The sequence below is a fragment of the Dipteris shenzhenensis genome, chromosome 31, assembly GCF_047967505.1.
Source record: "Dipteris shenzhenensis isolate YYH24624 ecotype China chromosome 31, Dip_SZ_1.0, whole genome shotgun sequence".
Lineage (NCBI taxonomy): Eukaryota > Viridiplantae > Streptophyta > Polypodiopsida > Gleicheniales > Dipteridaceae > Dipteris > Dipteris shenzhenensis.
Window position 1 is genome coordinate 27,650,972 of NC_141626.1, and position 18,941 is coordinate 27,669,912.

Consider the following 18,941-nt stretch of genomic DNA (forward strand, 5'->3'; position numbering starts at 1 on the left):
TTAAGGAGTAAGAATATATGCATGTATTAAAATGTACATGTTTATTTGTACTATAAGAAATTATACTATATGTGCAAATGATAGAGCCATAATGTGGAAAAGTTTGATGGATGGGACATGTTTTGACAAGGAGAATCATTTGGATTTTGAGCTCTTTGTAAAGGTGACAAGAGGCAATGAACATATCAAGTCAAGAAGATATGGATATTTTTTATTTGGCCCCTCTTAGTACCTGACTAATTCATTATGTTCCCTAACATTAGATACACAAAAATAAATGACTTTTAAACCAAATTTTCCTTGGATGTTGTTTTAACAACATGATGCCTATATTTATAGATCTTTCTTAAAGCACTTTTACATAGAATCACTTCGAGCTGCTTTAGGTTTTCAAGAGAGAATGACTTAACAAGGTCATGTGCAACTTTTATGTAGGAACGGCAAGTGCTTGAAAAAGTTATAGGAATTTACCAGGGAAGCGTGTGCTTGCAGAAAAATAATCTCAAGATGCCCTAGTGGAAAAATAGGAGAGGGTGTGAAAAGAAAATTGTGAGAGCACCCTAATTTTTAAAAAAAGTGCACATGGGGACACAAAGTTCACAGTTCGAGGAGGCCTTTATTCCTTTCGTTACTATTGTCCTTGCAGAGAAAACGATATAAAATAACGAGAAAGAGAAGCTTTGGCCTACATGGGAAAAGGGAAAAAAGAAAATGAAGTGGTCGGGTGGGAAGGAGGGGTAAGGTAAGTGTGAAATGACAACGAGGGGGAGATGGAGGTGGGGGAAAAGGTGGTTAAATGTCTAAAGAAGAGATGAGGGAAAGGAAGAAGGGGGGCTAAAGCCTAAAGGAAAGAGAGAGAGAGAGAAGAATACATAGTTTCCACAAAAAACGTGTGTGTGTGTGTGTGTGTGTGTGTGTGAGAGAGAGAGAGAGAGAGAGAGAGAGAGAGAAGAATACATAGTTTCCACAAAAAATGTGTGTGTGTGTAATATGGCCTAATCTGTTATGTAACGCGTTGCTTAGTCCCTAATTCATCTCAAAGAACTTCATTAAACCCCGTCAGAATAACATGATCCCACAACCTGCACGCTATATAACCTTCAAGCTTCTGGCTATGGCGGCTTCTTGCTTTCCGCTCATGCTCTAGCTCTGTCGATCACCTGCTCATCGGCATCCTTGCTACTCGGCATAGCCATATATACTCCCCGAATCACTTCCTCCTTTATCTCCCTTGCATTATCTTCATCGCCCACTCTCCCAGTTCATTCCCTCAATTATACCCGTTCATATTCTCCACCATCCCTTTTCACACCCCTGGCTTCCGATCACTCAGACCCTCCTTCGTTTGATTCTTGTATTTCGTATCCTCTTATCGATCCCACTGTACAAACCCTTCGCCTTATCCTTCTTCACTCTTGTCAGTTGCTTTGAACCACCCCAGGATGTGCTACGTCGTCAACGGCCGGAGGATGTGCTACTTCAACGAGCGCAAGATGTGACCCGAAATTTATAGTGCTTTATCCAGCTCGAGGAATCGAGGATAGTGGCTGAATCCAGCCACGTTTCGTCAGGCGAATCAAAGATTTGCTGCAGACAGAAGGTTCGGTTTCTGGACACCATTTCGTTAAGTCAAGTTCTAGCCAAACAAGCCCTAATTTAGATTAAAGTGCGCGCTATTTCTCCCCACGTTATAGCCAAGTTGTGTTAAGAGCGCTTTTGTTTACGATTCAGCGTTTCTGGAAATTTGATTTTAATGCGAGCTGCCGATTAAGTTAAATCCGACTCATCAAACATCCAGCTAATTGTAATTGACAATTTTGACGTGCAGTTGCCGCTGAATGATCCAATGCACCCATCATTTAGTTTGATCATTATTTTTTTTAGTATAACGGCAATAAATTGGTTGAAGCGTCATCAAAATGTGGCGTAATTTCCTGTTTCAATTGGAAAGTTCTAGGAACTAGTATCACATAAGCTTGCTGATCATTGCCACCACACTTATGCAAGATTTCTCACTCAACGACGTGCAAGTATTCTATGATAATCTTGACCAGGTCATGATCCCCTATATCTAAACTTCATGTAAAGACCAAGAGGTTCACAAACTATAGTGAATGCCACCCCAAACATGTCTGTTTGGAACGCCGACTCGTCTGCATTTCAATTGCAAGTTAAAGGATTTGCTTGTATGCAGCTAAGGGGGGAAATATGAAGTTGACAGCTCAGCGGAGAGAGTCATCCGTGAGTTTCGTGACTGGGGGAGTGTATTTAATAACTTGTTCCAGACGATTATTGAAATTTCGAAATAGGAATGTTCGAGCAACACTCCAAACAATGCCCTCGAGATACTAGAAAGAGGAAAGCGTCGCACCCCATAGGCCTGCTAGTAGTGCTGACAATGCAGGAGCCCTGACAATGTAGGAATTGCGACGGCTTCACTTCAGTTATATTCGAGATGAGGGGGCGACAAGGGTCGGTACTATGCCCTTTTCAAGAGTACGTAGAAGATTCGGAAACCTGAACGTAGATACTATGCATTCATTTTTTATATTCGACAGAGCAGGCGTCCTCTCTTTGATTGATGAAGAAATGTCGGTCTGATGCTCTATAACTGAGGAGAAGCAGGCTATCTCATGCAACCAGGCCCTTGAGTCGAGGCTACCATTTATTTGCACAAAGAGAGAGAAACCACCTCTTGGTTTGTAACCACAATACCAAGGCATGCGCGATAGCACTAGAAATTTTAAGACACGCTCATTGGGAAGTGTTCTTACACCCTGGTCCCCTCGGATGTAGATGTGTGGTCTCGGGGAAAACGAAAGATAGAGAATGTTGAAATGGATTTGTGATATAAAAATGTTGCTCCAATGGGTAGAATGGATAGCATATCTAGTAAAAGAAAATCTCATCGGCATTGGACCTTTGGGCTTCCACCTAGCACTCAATAAAAGAAGAGGATTCTACTAGGCAACGTTGGTAACATCATACATGAATGTCGTTAATAAAAGACCGCTTAACTCCTATGTATATATGATGTTCAAAGATTAGATCCAATCAAAACACTAGGTCCAACCAACACTTAGCGTTATAGTCTACAAAATTGAAAGAGGAACGCTTATGTGAATGACATTACATTTTGTAAACACATATATCTGGATTTACATGATGTTCTTGGACTAGAATTGGGAAAACCAAGGATCAACAAAAAGCCGCATTGCTTCTTGGATGGGTAGATATACTCAAGAGAACAGATAGGTGGAAAATGTTTTCACTGAATGTGCAGATCTAAGGTGTAAGATTGCAAGCATCTTTTGTTCTAGCATATCCTATCCCTATTAGAAGGTGTAGAAGTGGAATTTCCCTCACCTTGCTTCCTCATAGTAGAAGTTCTTACATCAAAATTGGTAAATTAGTTAAATAGCTATTAGTAAAAGTTAAAGATTTCTCATATGTGAGTAGTTTAACTGAAGTACAATTGAAAATTAAGTTATTTGCAATTTAATGATAGAGTGTAGATTAAACATGCTTGAAACCCTTAACAAGATTTTTGGATTCTATTGTGTGTTAAGGTTCTAAATACTATTTCCAAAAGGAAAGCACATCTTTATTCTGCTAAAACATATATATATTATTTGATTCTTTTTTTGCCATAGACTTGGGTAGTCACTACTTATCATCCCCAAATTTTGAATGCATTGACTACTTAACATCTTACAAAATCATGCTCATTCAAGGTTCACCTTTGGAAGTTCAATACTTATCATCCACTCCTATGTTGTAACAACTTGTTAAACTTTTTGAAGTACTTGAATTAAAGTCCCTTATGTAGAGATGAATACATTAAAAATTTTCTTCAACCTTTTTACTTAATGCATGTGCTAAGTTCATGTAATCTTACCCCCTATGCATCTTTTACTTTGACTCGTAAGCTTCTCTTTTTGCTATTTTTATTCCTCAAAAGATAGAGAAAGCTAGATGGAGGCCTTTAGGTAGTTAAAAATTTGTTTACTATGAGATTAATTTGAGACTATAGGATATTACAAGAAGTATTAGAAATTATGTAGAAGGGTACCCTTAACTATTCTAGAAGCTAGTCGTGAAGGATTATTCAAGGCTAGAAAGATATGTCTCTCTCTCTCTAATAACATGGCATAGAGCATCATGAAGAAGAATATCCTTGCGTCCCTTGTTAACTATTTTAGAAAGCTAGCATTTGAAGAAGCTAATCTGATATTTGATCACTAACATTTCTACAAATATGTAGAAGAATACCCTTTAGTTCCTTTTTCATTCGAAATCAAAGCCAAGCATTTCCACATGGCAGCTCATTTGACATTTTTCTGATAGAAGTTGGTTGGTCAGTCCTTTACCAACTATCCTAAAAAGCTAGTTGGTTTAAGGACTATCAAAGCCTAGAAACATATTCCCTAGTTATGACATGCACAATGTCAATTCTATATCAAATAGACCTATTGTTGCTATATGTTGCTACACTATAAAATATATAAACACACACACAAGCACAAATATGCAGATGTGCAAGTGTGTGTGTACTCGCACACACATGTGCATGTGCACATGAGCTAGCACATGAGCCACCTGCCTTCATGCATGACATTATGTGATTCTTAATAGCAATAGAAGAAATATTTATTTAAAACACAATGCTCTTAAAATAACTGATACAAGAGAGGTTGCATGTGTGCTTTTTGATGCTCTCATAAGAGGAAGATCCCCTTTCAATAATAAAAATATGTGCATAATGGGAAGTCTAATATGTGCCTCATAATCTTATGGAGATCAATAAGCATGAAAAATTAATGTGTTATCCCATACTATCCTCTTTAATGTTCAAGTTATCTATATTGTCTACACATTGATTGCATTCACATAATTGTTAGTGATTGAAAACTTCATAGTATAACTAAAATTATAGTGTCATCGAAAGAAATGAATCAATTTGATATCAAATGTAGGAAGCTATTGATCCATAACACTCTAGAGATGATAGTAGAGGTGCCAATTTGTGATAGAAAAGCAAGAGAACCTACATAATTGGTGTTGGCCAATCACTCATACATTTATATGAGTCAATCTAAAAGCCTAAAGGATACACAATACAAAAAATCTATGAAATAAGAATTTGTACATCTAGGAAAAATGTGTATTTTGTGTGCTTGAGCACTTGCATCCATATGAGGGATGACTTATACTTGGCCTGGAGGTGCGCTTGTAACGTCAAGGCTAAGATGCTAAGAAAACATATGGGATTTCTCCAAACCATACAAGCAAGCAGCTATAGGACTCTAATCTCATTGGGGTACCCATCATGCACAAAATTTCCACTCCAACCCTTTATAGTCTCTAACCAATATCTTGGAACAAAAAAATTGGTTGACTATTGATAAAACCATTATTACCAGGCATCACAACTTTGAAATCAAGATCATGAATGATCACAACTTTGTTAAATTATTTTTCGACACATAAACCAACAAGTTGAGCCAAAGAAATATCATTCTTTGAATTGATTATGATCTTGTAATAGAGTGCTACTAAAGCTATCCTAGAGACTACAACAAAAGAGGATGAAAGAAAAGGAATAAATTCAAGGAAAAAAATGTTAATCTTAAAAGATCGGTAACTTTAATGTGTATAGTGGCAACACTTATTCATTGTATCTAGTGCTTTATCCATTTCTCTTTTTTCCCTCACATTTTCGTATCAAAACAAGTAAAGTCAATGATTGAAAATCATCAAATAATTTTCCAACTCGTAGCCTACTTTAGTCATCATTTTGCCCTCACACAATAGCATTGAAAATTTGTCAAGTGCTATAATAGCTAATAAAAATCATCAATCGAGTAGCTCTAGGGTAGCAGTTGAGATTCTCTTTCCATATCCCTTCTTTTGAGTGCTATTAAGATTCCCCCTTTCTTGCTTAGGGTAGAATAGCCAATCACCTCCCAATTGTGATCTTTCATGGCATCCAATTCACCACATGATAGGTAATAAAAATAGCAAAAACCTGTGGTTTCTTGGATACCGCATCCATCAGCACTGGCCTTCTAGAGAGTGCATGTACAACAACATTCTTCTTCACGATTTGAAAATGAAACATAGATAGAAAACTGGCCCAGTGCATGTGCTTCTCAGATAATTTTCTCTGTGTGAGAAAATATCTTGACAAAGAATGATCAGTTGAACATAAAGATCAACACCCAACAAGTAGTGCTTCCACTGTTTGAGCGCATGAATTACAATAAGCATCTCCTTTTCATAAAATTGAAAATTCATCTCCATGGGCCACCCTAGAGATCTAATGGATCACATAATTGCATTCGACATAGAATCTTAGAACTCAAAACAAGATGGTTATGTGGAAATATTCCATTGATGGGATCTAAGGGAAAGATAATAGAAGTAATTCTCTACCAATGGAGAAACAATATAAAGAACTAGTGTCTTTATGATCTTTTATTAATTGACATTAGTTTAAAATATTTTATGAGATACCAAACTTATTGATTGAAATCTAGCATTTCTTATTGTTGCATGTGTTGTGGTGACATATCTTCATTTTTTGTTGACAATGGAGTTTCATATATTTTTAAAATTTTTATGTGAATCTATAATTATATCCATAGTATCTCTATAAAAGTATTCCATGATCTATAGTGCTTCGTATTGAAGTGTCTTGACTTGTTTCCTTGGCATACTCACATCCCTCCCATATATTGACTACTATGTCAAATGAAGCATTTCTGCTCTTGGAGGCTTGCTTTAAGGATCCATGTATCCATCCTTCTCTAGCTCTTGAGTGCTAATTCTTTTTCAAAGATCTTGTAGCTATGATTGAGCATGGTGAGGGGTCTCTAATTCTTGATTTCCTCCTTGCAACCTTCCTTTGTATGAGCTTTATAATTCCTTCATTTACATGAATAGGAATAGAGTGGTTTGCTAGTCTTTTTTTCCACACCAAGACTCTTTGGGTTCCTCTAGGGTTAAGGGATTCTCCATGTAGAAATTACCAAAATTTTGAACTATCTTTCCCCTTACCTCTTGACACATGAATCTTGCCCTACCAACTACCTCAGGTGGGAAAGGGGAGGTGGAGATGAGGTCTTAATAATGCTAAGAGATAATCTATAGGTTCTCTTGAGAGCTAGTAGCAAAATCTTCATCACCCTTTCTGAGTACCATAGGCATCTCCTCATTATCTCTCTTCCTTGTAGTGAGCTTGAAAGTTTCTTTTGTGGGATATTCTATCTTCCCTAGCCACCATTCTCTATAGTCAACATTAGTCTCATTAAGCATGATCTACTCTTAATGCTTGAGGTCCCTTTTTCCTTAATGAGCCTGTGCTCTTGTGTCCCATTGTTTAGCCTATTAAAGTTCAAGGTTTACTATTGGCTTTAAAAAAACAAAAAGCTATTGACTTTGTATGTAGTCCATTCTCTTAGTTTTGATTTTTTTCCTTCCTTTCTTGGCATCTTTGAGAATTCTCTCAGTGCTGTCAGTTGCCATTTGCCAAGAAACTACCATTGGCTTGACCTCAAAAAAATAACTCATCTAGGAAGCTAAGATCTAATCTTGGGGCGCCAACTCCCTTTAGTAAGAAAACCTATCAAAATCTTGAGTATGAGATGAATTTAACATGAAGCCATGAGTAGAAATTATTCAAATTAATATGGTTGTGTTCTACACTAAAAGAGCTTCAAATATGTCTTTCCACCTTGAAATTTTGGTAACAAATGAAAAAATTACGTTAATTTGAAAGGAGATGGGTTTTCATATTTTAGTCTTATTTTTGTTCTACCCCCCCTCATCCAAAAGACCTCCCGCCTTGGGCCTCATATTATGAAAAATATGTACAAATCTTAAAATCTTGCATACTTTTCAAGGTACATACCTTATATTTTGTGGGAGGGGGGACATGAAATTTTCATATTTTTTCCTTGCATATTTGAATTTTTAAAGGAAATCCATGCATATTATATATGGACCTTGTCCCCCCATACCTTGGACTTTGGACGAGGGTAGTAACATATGACATATTGAGTTGACGCCCATTGTATGTACACTTTTCAAGAGAAGAAACTTGGGGTGTTCTTTGAATGAAGAAGTGAATTTCTTTCCAAGATCAAAGTCACACAGAAAGGAAACAGGATTATGGTTTAAATGGGGGAGAGAGGAGCTAGTCTAACCTAAGATAGACAAATCCTTGCTCATTGAGTCTTGGGAGATTTAGATTCTATCCAATCTAGCTTTTCTCTATTATCATCATGAGATTGATTATTATACCAAATGAATTTATCCCAAGGGTTTAAGGAATCCACAAGATGCAAAGAGTCCTTGACCTCTTCCCAAGAGTGTAATTCTTAGGGTGTGCTTTGAATGAAGAAGTGGATTTCTTTCCAAGACCAAAGTCACACAACAAGGAAATAGGATTATGGTCTAAATGGGAGAGAGAGGAGTGAGTCTAAGCTAAGATAGATAAATACTTTCTCATTGAGTCTTGAGAGATATAGATTCTATCCAATCTAGCTTCTCTCTATTGTCATCATGAGATTGATTATTATACCAAATGAACTCCCAAGTGTTTAAGGATGATCCACAAGATGCAGAGAGTCCTTGACCTCTTCCCAAGAGTGTAACTCTACACCTTTGAGGACAAAACTTCTACCTAACTGCTTTGTCGGGAAGCATTATAGACATATGTAGGAACTAAAAACTCTATCTTGGGAGTCATAGAGTTCTTGCAAAATTTTATCACTGTAGGGGGGACAACACTCCTATTGTAGTGCTTCAACTTCCTTCTTCATACTTAGTAAAGAAGCATCCTTCTTCTATCAATTGCCTTTAGTCTCACTTTTAGAATATGTCTTGTGACTTTGATCACCTATAAAGCAAGACAAGTGGGAAAGGTTGGGGCTATTCATATGAGGGGGAACTCCTTTGTTTCGAACTATGGCCAAAATGTTTCCTTGTATAGAGAAAACTCTCTCTCTCTTGGAGTTAAATGAGGGAGATCTTCTTTATAGTAACCCTCTTGAAGGAGCTTAGTGACCATGGCGTCTCCCCTATTAACACTTTCCTCAAATTCCTAAATTGACCACTTTGAGTGCATTCTATGTCTTGATTTTATTGGATCCATCCATCTATCTCCTTGTCAACCGAAGCCTCAAAGGCATTCTTAGAGAGAAAGGAATTGGGATCTTTTTCTTTTTACCTTGTACTATGATTTCTAAGCTAGCTAGATTGACCTCATCCTTAGCTAGACTTTCATGGGTCCTTAGCTTCCTTTGGAATCGAATTTTCTCTACGATCCCCTAGAGACTTGGGTGTTTTGTAGTAGGAGGCTTGCCAGGCTTTCCCTTCTTCTTAGAAATTTTTTCAAAATGTGGTTGAAAAGGCCACATAAAGAAGTTAGGGATACTTTTGTAAACTACCTAATGTTTCTTAAACTTTACTCCCATTTTTGTTAAGAATGATGAGAGTTTTGGGAAGATCCTTTTCCAATTCCGTTTGAATGCATATATGGGGATTTCCTTTGGGATTGATGAAATTATACTTTTCAACTACTAGGAATTTACCGAACACCCTACAAAGGGATGAAATTTTATTGCATATAGATAGAGAGAGATTAGGGATCTCAACCCACATTGGGGTCTTTATTGACCTCTGCTTGTTAGGGGGAAAGTATGGGGATCCCTATTCAAGATCATATAGAGCCTGGTTCTAGATAATCCAAAAGACCTCGTGAAGTGCCTTCGCTGCCATTTCAGGTCTCTCAAAAAGAAAAAAATGGATCCCTTTCAAAGACCTAACATTGGTCACATTCATCTCTTGGGCCTAACCCAACTTTTTCTAATCCAAATTTCCAAAATTGCCACAAGGGAATGAGAGTTAAAAAGGGAACCTATTAATGCATGTGTATTGAGGCATTTGATAGAGTCAACTAAGAGCTCATTGTTGAGGGTCACAATTACATGTTTACCTATTTGAGCAACCACCTATATTCCTACAAGTTCAATGCCCTCTAGTGAAATTTTTGATGCCCTTGGTTGAGACTTTCCTCTTCTATCATGGCATGTGGGGTCTTTGGGGGAGTATATGCATAATTCTTTTTTGTCTTTCTTCTATCCAAGGTCTCACCTAAATGTGTAAAATGCTCACTAATTTGTCATCTTGAAGTGTCTCCTACATGGTCGAAATGCTCTTCTTCTCTAGGGTATATTGCTTGAAGGACAATATTTTGACATTGTCTTCCATTTTCACTTCTAGATTGGGAAGCTCCAATCCCATCCCATTTCTATTGCAAGGCGATTGAAAAAACCTACCTCTAGAAGTCTTGATCATCGATGAGTAACTAGGCCTTGTAGGGGAAAAGGTGCCTCACTTTTTCCTCCTCTATTTTGATGGATGCATTCGTCCCTATTGCCAAAGAGATATCTATCTCATCTAAATAGGTTGCCACTACCAAATCCATTTCTTTCTCTTGAGAAAGGATGCCCCTTTGACAAACCAATCATGGTGGTCTTGCTAGGGAGCCAAGGAAAAGCCAAATGGTTTTCCAGATTCTCTTCCCTAGAGAAACGGACAAGTATAACTCAAGGGAAGCTGGGGTGTGCTATCACCTCAATGTCCTTATCATCATCACATGCATAATTTTCCCTCAAAGCTTGAAAATGATGCAAGATAGGGAAGAGGGAGTGTAAAAGATAGGGTTTCCCAAACAAGTCATCTCACCATCCTCCACTATCACACCATAAGATGATGAAATTTGTCATAATATCTGACTCTCTTCATCACCCTCTATTTGATGATTTTTAAATTCTTTATGAATTAATACCAATTAATATCATTTAAATGGAGAAAATCTACTGAGTTTTATGTCCACTAATGTCCCCCCCATAAACTATGATGTGACCTTGCACTATGAGTCACATCGGTTAAAACCATCTGATTGCATAAAGCCTCTTCATTTGCATAGATGGATGTTTTAACATACTTAAATGGATACTTATACAAGTGACTGCAAAGTTTTGTGCAAAATGGGTATCATATTTTGATATGCAATCAAGAAGTCATCGTACAATCTCAAACAAGCCCCATGGCTTGGTACATTACTAGTGACAACTAGTTTAGGGGCTCACAAGGAGTGAAGTAGACCATGGGGTGCATGTGATGGGAAGGCAGTGGACATTCTCTTGTTGTCATAGCACTATCTTGATTTTGGGAATCAACTATAAGTTGGTCAGATGTTGCATTGTTGACAACAAAAGACCTTAAATTTTATATGCAATCATAGTTGTGAGCCTATTCATTAGCCAAGCTATGTGTCCAAAAATAAAGTGGAGAGATGATGATTTCTCAAGAACCTCAATGAAACAATGAATCATAGGCTATATACATCAAGGATAACATCCATACAAACCCCAAATTCATTGATTTTTGTGATCCTAATTAGGAAGGACCCAATTGCATGTTGATGATCTTATGATACACGAGTGATACACATTCATAATGCATTATACTTTTCCTTCATGGTCAAGAAAGAGGTAGGCCAAAGTAAGTGTACTATTGTGGTACCATCTATAAAAGAGATAAAGTATATTTGGTTATTGATATCGTTGATGAAGACTTGTTGATGACTTCAAAATGATAACAAGTCTCAATATAAAGATGAAGTTGTATATGAATTAAAGGCTATGTTGTGATGAAGGTTTTCTTGAGCGATCATGCTATGAAAGAGAAATTATGGTATTGCATGTTGGTTCTTTGGTTTGTTTTGTTTATTTTGTTCCACATCGGTAGGGATTCCAATGACTAATGGAGTCTTTTCTCTTCATCACATGAGGAAAATAAATGTGTAGTGAATATATAGTGTGGGGCAAGTGGGAATCTACAACTTAGAAAGTGAACAACGAATAGAGAGTAAGAGGGATGTAAGCACGCAAATTGGAAATTGTATTCTTCTGTTACTTAGCCAAATTGGAAATCATATGTAGGTGGCTCAGAGGCCCCACTCTATACACCCATGTTACCTTGGTAGAGCTAGAACAACCCTAACTCCTAGGACTCTAGGACTTTATATACATGACCTCTTATAACATTTGCCAAAAATGGGTACTAACCATTGCAATTTCAATATTCTAAATCTCCTCATGAGAAGAGGATAGGTGCCATTACATTGTATTAGACCTTCTAATACATTTCACCTTTGCAAATCCTATGTTAATTTTCATTAATCTCTTTCTCAAATTCAATCCATTGACAACCAAAGTTTGCCTTGTCTAACTCTTCTAGCCCATTTGCTACTAGAATAGGCTCACTAACTCTAATAGTCAGGTTCCTTTTTCACTTCCCTTGTTGCATGCGGTTATCTATTGGGGACTGGGCATCTAGTACACAATGTTGACAAAGAGGAAGGCCCACTTCCCACTTTGCCATGACATTCATCCAATTGCTCTTGGATTGGCAGCATGGTTTGCCTTCTTTTCTCTTCATTCAAAGTATTATATTTTGGCCTTAGTTGAATGCGTGGAATGTTCATTATGGGGTTAAATGATTTCCCGAAATCTAGTTTATACTACATCCTCATGGCTTGGATCTCTCTTTATAGCTCATGGATTTGGCAATGCATGCTACCTACATCAAAGACTTGAGGGTTTGCTACACTTGTGAAGGACTTTACAGATTAAAGTTGCCTCAATATATAATGAGATGCAATGCACACCCTAATCAATGTCATTACCCAACTTGATACCCACAATCAAGATTGTGACAGTGTAGACAACAAAGGATGCATAGACCCATTATGATAGGGTAGACATGAAAAAAGTCAAAATACAAACCCGATTTGGTATCAGTATCAAAGTCAAAGCTCATCAAAGACCACACTAGTCTAACCAATGAAGGCTCCTATGTGTTTGACAAAATTTGGCGATATAGGGGGGAGTTACAGCAATAGACCAAAGAAAATCTACCAACTATAAGGATAGCTTGAGAAGCCCAAGCCAAGAAGTATGGACACTCTAAGAAAAAGGTGGTAGTAGAGTGATCGGAGCCTCATCCTTCAAAATAATCCCAAGAACATATTCCAACTTGAACCTCAAAATTTTTTTGCCAAGTATAAAACTTATGGTAGGTGGGGATTGGGAGAAGCAAAAGGACAAAGAACCACAAGACCAAGAAGACCTAGAATCAAATCACCATATGTAGCTAAAGAATTAGAAATCCAAGTATTCTGCAAAACAAAGAATGAGATATTTTAACAAGCAAATAGCACACACTTGTCATGGTTGTGAGGATATCCTTTCTAATTTCCACTCTTTGTTTGACATTTGTTGTGGCAAAATGTTTGGCATGATATTCCTTTAGGCAAGGCTTTATCTTCTTTAACTATCATCTAGAGTCTTATTGCCTGAGTTTTGATTCTAGTGATCCACTCTTCTCTTTCTTGTTGGTACCTTAGTTCATAGATGATGTCATATTGTTGCATCCTCCATCCTTTCCAACCTTCATTGCAAGTTGATTTGCTTGCATTACACTAGTATCTCTAGTGCAAACCACTTTGAATTCCACAACATGGTTGGTGATTGTTAATGCCAAGCCATGGGATTGCCTCTATTGGTGCTTTAGTTCATCCCATTGCCCTTTATTTCATTTTAGTTTGCAAGGAAATTTCCATTTCTAGATGACTAATAGGGTGTTTGCTCTTCAACTAATGAGGCAAATCAATGTGGACTTAATATATAGCATGCAGCAAGGGGAAGCACACAACGCAAAAAGTGAAAGGTGAATAGACAGAAAGAGGGGTGTATGGATATGGATTGGAAATTACCTTATTCTATTACTTTGCTAAAATTGGCAATCATATACAAGGGGCTTGAAGGTTGTACTCTATGCGCCTTTGTAGCAATAATGACACAAACTCCTAGGACTCTAGGACTTTACATACAAGACCCCTTCTAACATGTATGATGGGCACTACCCATCACATTTATATTGTTTGCGCGTCCTTATTAGAAGAGGGTAGGTGACATTACACCATATTGAACCTTTTGATACCTTTCACATTCACAGATCCTATGTTCATTGTCATGTATCTCTTTCTCATGTCCAAATCATTGATGATTGAAGCTATCCTCATTTGAATCTTCTTTGGATTTAGAGTGTTGATGTCCAAAGCCATCAAGATCTGACTCTTTCTTAGAGTTTGGCCCCTCTACTACTACAATTATATGTTTACCTGTCTCGTACAGCCAAGGTCCTATGCTACCTCACTTTTGGGCCTCACTCTATTGTGGAGCATCATCTGTGAGATGGACTAGGCATCCAATACACAATGCTTACAAGGGGGTAAGAGATTCTTCCCACTTCACCTAGCCTTTACCCAACCACTCGTCAATCGACCACCTGGCTTGGTCATTTTTCTCCATGGTCAAGCATTAACTTGTGGCCTTAGTTGAATTTGAGAAATGTTTATTCTAGCATTCAAAATTTACAACCTTGGATGTGTGACCAAATTCACCATCCATTAGATGACTAATTTGTGGTGTACATAATACTCTTATTACCTACATCCTAGAGCACTTTGTGGCATAAACAACTGTATCTTTTATTTAAAAATGAGATTATGTGTTTTGGCATAGATTAAAAGAAAATATCCTTCTTACCCTAGGTGAAATTAGAGTATGTAGAGTGGTAAAAACATAATCTTACCACAAGGGATAATGTAAGCACAATATTACATGGTCTAGGGAAGACTTGATCATTGCTACATGTCTCAATCTAATCCTTTCTCTCAATCCATTTTACTTCTCCATAGCTTATGGACTAAAATATAGATTTTCTTGCATACTGACTTGAATTTTGAAGAAGACTTACTATGACATTAAAAATACCACTATACTAATGCAGAAAAGCCTCTTCGGTAGCTTCAAATCCCATATGAGATTACATGTTGACCGATTGTTGACTACTCCAAACCCAATTACTAGAGATGCAGATGTAAAATGCTATTGGAAAAACAATACGTAGATTGGTTGAGTAATTGCTTTTTTTTGTGTACTTATGAAGGTAGCCTTAAGACTTCATATGTAATGTATATGCTAGGAAAATAGACGTAGACATGCCCACACATAAGATTGAATGCTCACGGTAAAATTTTATGATTGCTGATAGACTCATTATGAGATGCTAATTCAAATTCCTATGGGGCAATTACACTATTATAGTACATATGTTTGGTAACTTTCTAGAACTTTAGATAGCTACTCCAAAGGCTTGGCAAAACCCATAAAGCACAATAGGATTGCTTACAAGTTAGTTATTTAGGATAACGTGGAAGAATCTTATAGTGTGAGTTTGTTTTGTTATGATGTGGGCAAATGAATACAAGTACAATTGAACATAAAAGTAAAAAGCCAAGTTGATTACTTCTTGCCTTCCTTTCATGAAGAAATTCTAGAGCTAGAATGTTGGAATATTTTGAGCAAGAATTGAATTCTATTTAGATAGTTTCTAGAGTTCTCTCCCATCAGTTGTATAGCTTTGAGGATGTTTCTCATGAATATCAATATGTTTTGAAAGTTCCAATGATGGATTATAGTTTATTTGACGTTTCAATAAGATGTAGATTTTCAACTTACGTTTCATGCACTTGAGAGTGCTTCATATATTTGAAAACCGTGCTGTCCCTAAACCCAATTGACTTCTTGCTTAGAATGGAGCTTTTTCCATTTTTCGTCTCATAGGGCACCTAGCTAAGTAGCCCTTAATATTGAGGTAAGGATATGCATTTTAAGCATGAGGAGTCCAAAGGTTTGGTGTAGTGATATGGGCGTTGGGCATATGCTTTTCGATCCACATGCTTTGGATGTGAAGGTTGGGGTTGTACATGAGTGTGCGCGGATACTTTGCCAAACGCATTTGATAGAATGTGCAGCGTTTGACAGAAAGTGACGAATTTGAGGGGATTACGGTGTGATCGTGTGGAAGTACGCATTTGATAGAATGTGCAGCGTTTGACAGAAAGTGACGAATTTGAAGAGATTATAGTGTGTGATCACGTGGAAGTATACGTGATCCCTTTAGTTTCGCTCTACGGACACAAACAGGATAGGACCGCTAGTGGTGTAAGTCGAGTTCTTATCAATTTTGTCTCGAGGAAGAAAAGGATAGTCTCGCCTCTCTCTCTCTCTCTCACACTCACACACACACACTCACAGATCACCATTAGTACACACACGCACACACTCACAGATCACCTTTAATAATGTTGGTTTTGCAGAAATGACGCCCCCAAGTAGTGGATCCTCTCAGGTACCTCCAGGTTTCAGGTTCCATCCAACTGACGAGGAACTGGTGAATTATTATTTGAGAAAAAAAGTTGCTCAAGAGAAGTTCGATTTGGATGTCATCCGAGATGTGGACCTGAATAGACTCGAACCATGGGATCTCCACGGTAAGCATGTCGACAAGGCCTTTGAGTTATATCTGAGATGCGATGTTGATCGAAAGAAAGCATACGTTTCTTCGCAATACCTTTCTCTAAAACATGATAAGATTTGAGCAGAGAGGTGTCGGATAGATTCGACACAGCAGGCCGAATGGTACTTTTTCAGCCATAAGGATAAGAAATACCCAACTGGCACGAGAACAAACAGAGCAACCGCGGCCGGTTTTTGGAAGGCCACAGGGAGAGACAAAGCTGTGTACTCAAGCTATAAACGCATTGGCATGAGGAAGACGTTGGTATTTTACAGAGGCAGGGCTCCGCACGGGCAAAAGACTGACTGGATTATGCACGAATACCGTTTGGAGGACTGCGAGAACGGAATCGGAGGCAATGTAAGTTCAGCTTTTGGTCAAGCTCAGTCCCTTAAGAATACTGAGCACTACTTCCATTAATGTAGCCTGCAGTTTAAGCTTGTAGGAAGATGCATCAATCTTAACGACGAATGTAGAGCCGATTGACCAAGATTGTCTATCAGAAGTCCTCAACTACTCTTTCGGAAAAATCAAGAGCGACAGTTGCTTCTGGTTAGAGAGATATGCTCATATCGATACACGTGTTCTGCAGGAAGATGGTTGGGTTGTTTGCCGAGTATTCAAAAAGCGCGTCCATCATCAGAAACACGATCGGCAAGGCCAAAGGCTTGCATCGGAGGAAGAGCCGTCCAGCCTCAACGATTCTAATCCAAATTACTACAAGAATTCCAAGGTAAACGGGGCTGCTGCTGGAAATAGCGTAACATTTTTCTGCAAGCCGGAACTGGACGTCGCAAACCGCCTTCCGCAGGTGTCATTCCTGCATCTGCCACATCTTGAAAGCCCCAAAAACAACTGCAACACCGCCTTCTCGGAGATCAGTTACTGCAGAAAGTCAGAGTTCTCCACGCCGTTCCCCTTAGAAATGCCCGCACTAGAAGGTTACAATACCAAGTCGTTGTTCAGTTGCGTCGTCGAAGAGAATCAGCTGACAGACAGCTATGGCGACAACGGGTGGAGCGTGCTGGAGACTATTTCGAAAGAAACGAAATTATGTCATTCAGAATTCAGCAACTTCTCCAACGATCTACCGTCGTTGCCGCTTCTTACAAGTCGAGGGCAGCAATCCGGAGACCAGTTCCCTCCTTGCGAGGGGGATCTGTGGAATTTCACAAGGTGAAGGCATGGCATGACTGATCAACAGGCTGAAGCATCAAAACCCATGTCTGGTCAAAGCTATGGAAGCTTTTCTATCGATCGACTGCATGAGACGTGGGATGATATATGAAACTTTAAACAACCGAACAAATTCTGTTAAACCAACTTTAAACAACCGAGCAAATTCTGTTACAGATGCTTTCAAACAACCCAATCACTATCATTTATCCTTCTCATAATTTCCTCTATTCTTTACTCAATCGTCATACCGGGACAAACAAATCTTGACAATTCTCTATGTGTACAGTTTCCATTGTACCCAAATCTCGCAGCCCTTCACCGTGGGCTTCGATTGAACTTTCTATATTGTAATAATATAGTACTTTTCTTTTTTACAAAAAGAAAATGTATCAGGCATATTCTACCCAAAAGCATATAATTGTAATTAATATGATATTTTTGTCTTCTTACTTCTAAAGCTCCCTCTTGTTGTAATTGAAATTGTAATTAATTATATATTTATAATTAATATGATATGATTAATTAATCATATAATTGCGACTAATATCATATTTTTTCCATTCTTACTGCTCCCTCTTGTCTATTGTCCCCTCTCTACATTTCTTAGTCCATAAAGCCAGGCATCCATCGTTGGAGACTTCCGATACCTCAACCAGTCACATTGTTACTCTCCCAAATTAAAATTCATGTAAAATCAAATATGCACAAAAAAGTGAACATTAAGCCCCTTAAATATCAGATAATTTATGCAAGTGGCTACGTACATGTTATCTAACATCTTACCTACTTGATATAATTGATGACCAAATGATTGCCCAAATGACTGATCAACAGGCTAAAGCATCAAAACCCATGTCTGGTCAAAGCTATGGAAGCTTTTCTATCGATCGACTGCATGAGACGTGGGATGATATATGAAACTTTAAACAACCGAACAAATTCTGTTAAACAAACTTTAAACAACTGAGCAAATTCTGTTACAGATGCTTTCAAACAACCCAATCACTACACAGATTTATCATTTATCCTTCTCATAATTTCCTCTATTCTTTACTCAATCGTCATACCAAGACAAACAAATCTTGACAATTCTCTATGTGTACAGTTTCCATTGTACCCAAATCTCGCAGCCCTTCACCGTGGGCTTCGATTGAACTTTCTATATTGTAATAATATAGTACTTTTCTTTTTCACAAAAAGAAAATGTATCAGGCATATTCTACCCAAAAGCATATAATTGTAATTAATATGATATTTTTGTC

The 18,941-nt window shown here is 37.8% G+C and overlaps 1 protein-coding gene across 1 annotated transcript; it reads left to right on the forward strand.

Moving 5' to 3' along the window:
* The first annotated feature begins 1,210 nt into the window (after window positions 1–1,210).
* Window positions 1,211–17,700, forward strand: LOC147881285 (NAC domain-containing protein 12-like). Its single transcript, XM_087369914.1, has 4 exons — window positions 1,211–1,600; window positions 16,301–16,474; window positions 16,586–16,860; window positions 17,093–17,700. Exons 2-4 carry the CDS (start codon window positions 16,303–16,305, stop codon window positions 17,678–17,680), a joined length of 1,035 nt encoding a protein of 344 aa, XP_087226040.1. The 5' UTR covers window positions 1,211–1,600; window positions 16,301–16,302; the 3' UTR covers window positions 17,681–17,700.
* The last annotated feature ends 1,241 nt before the right edge of the window (window positions 17,701–18,941 follow it).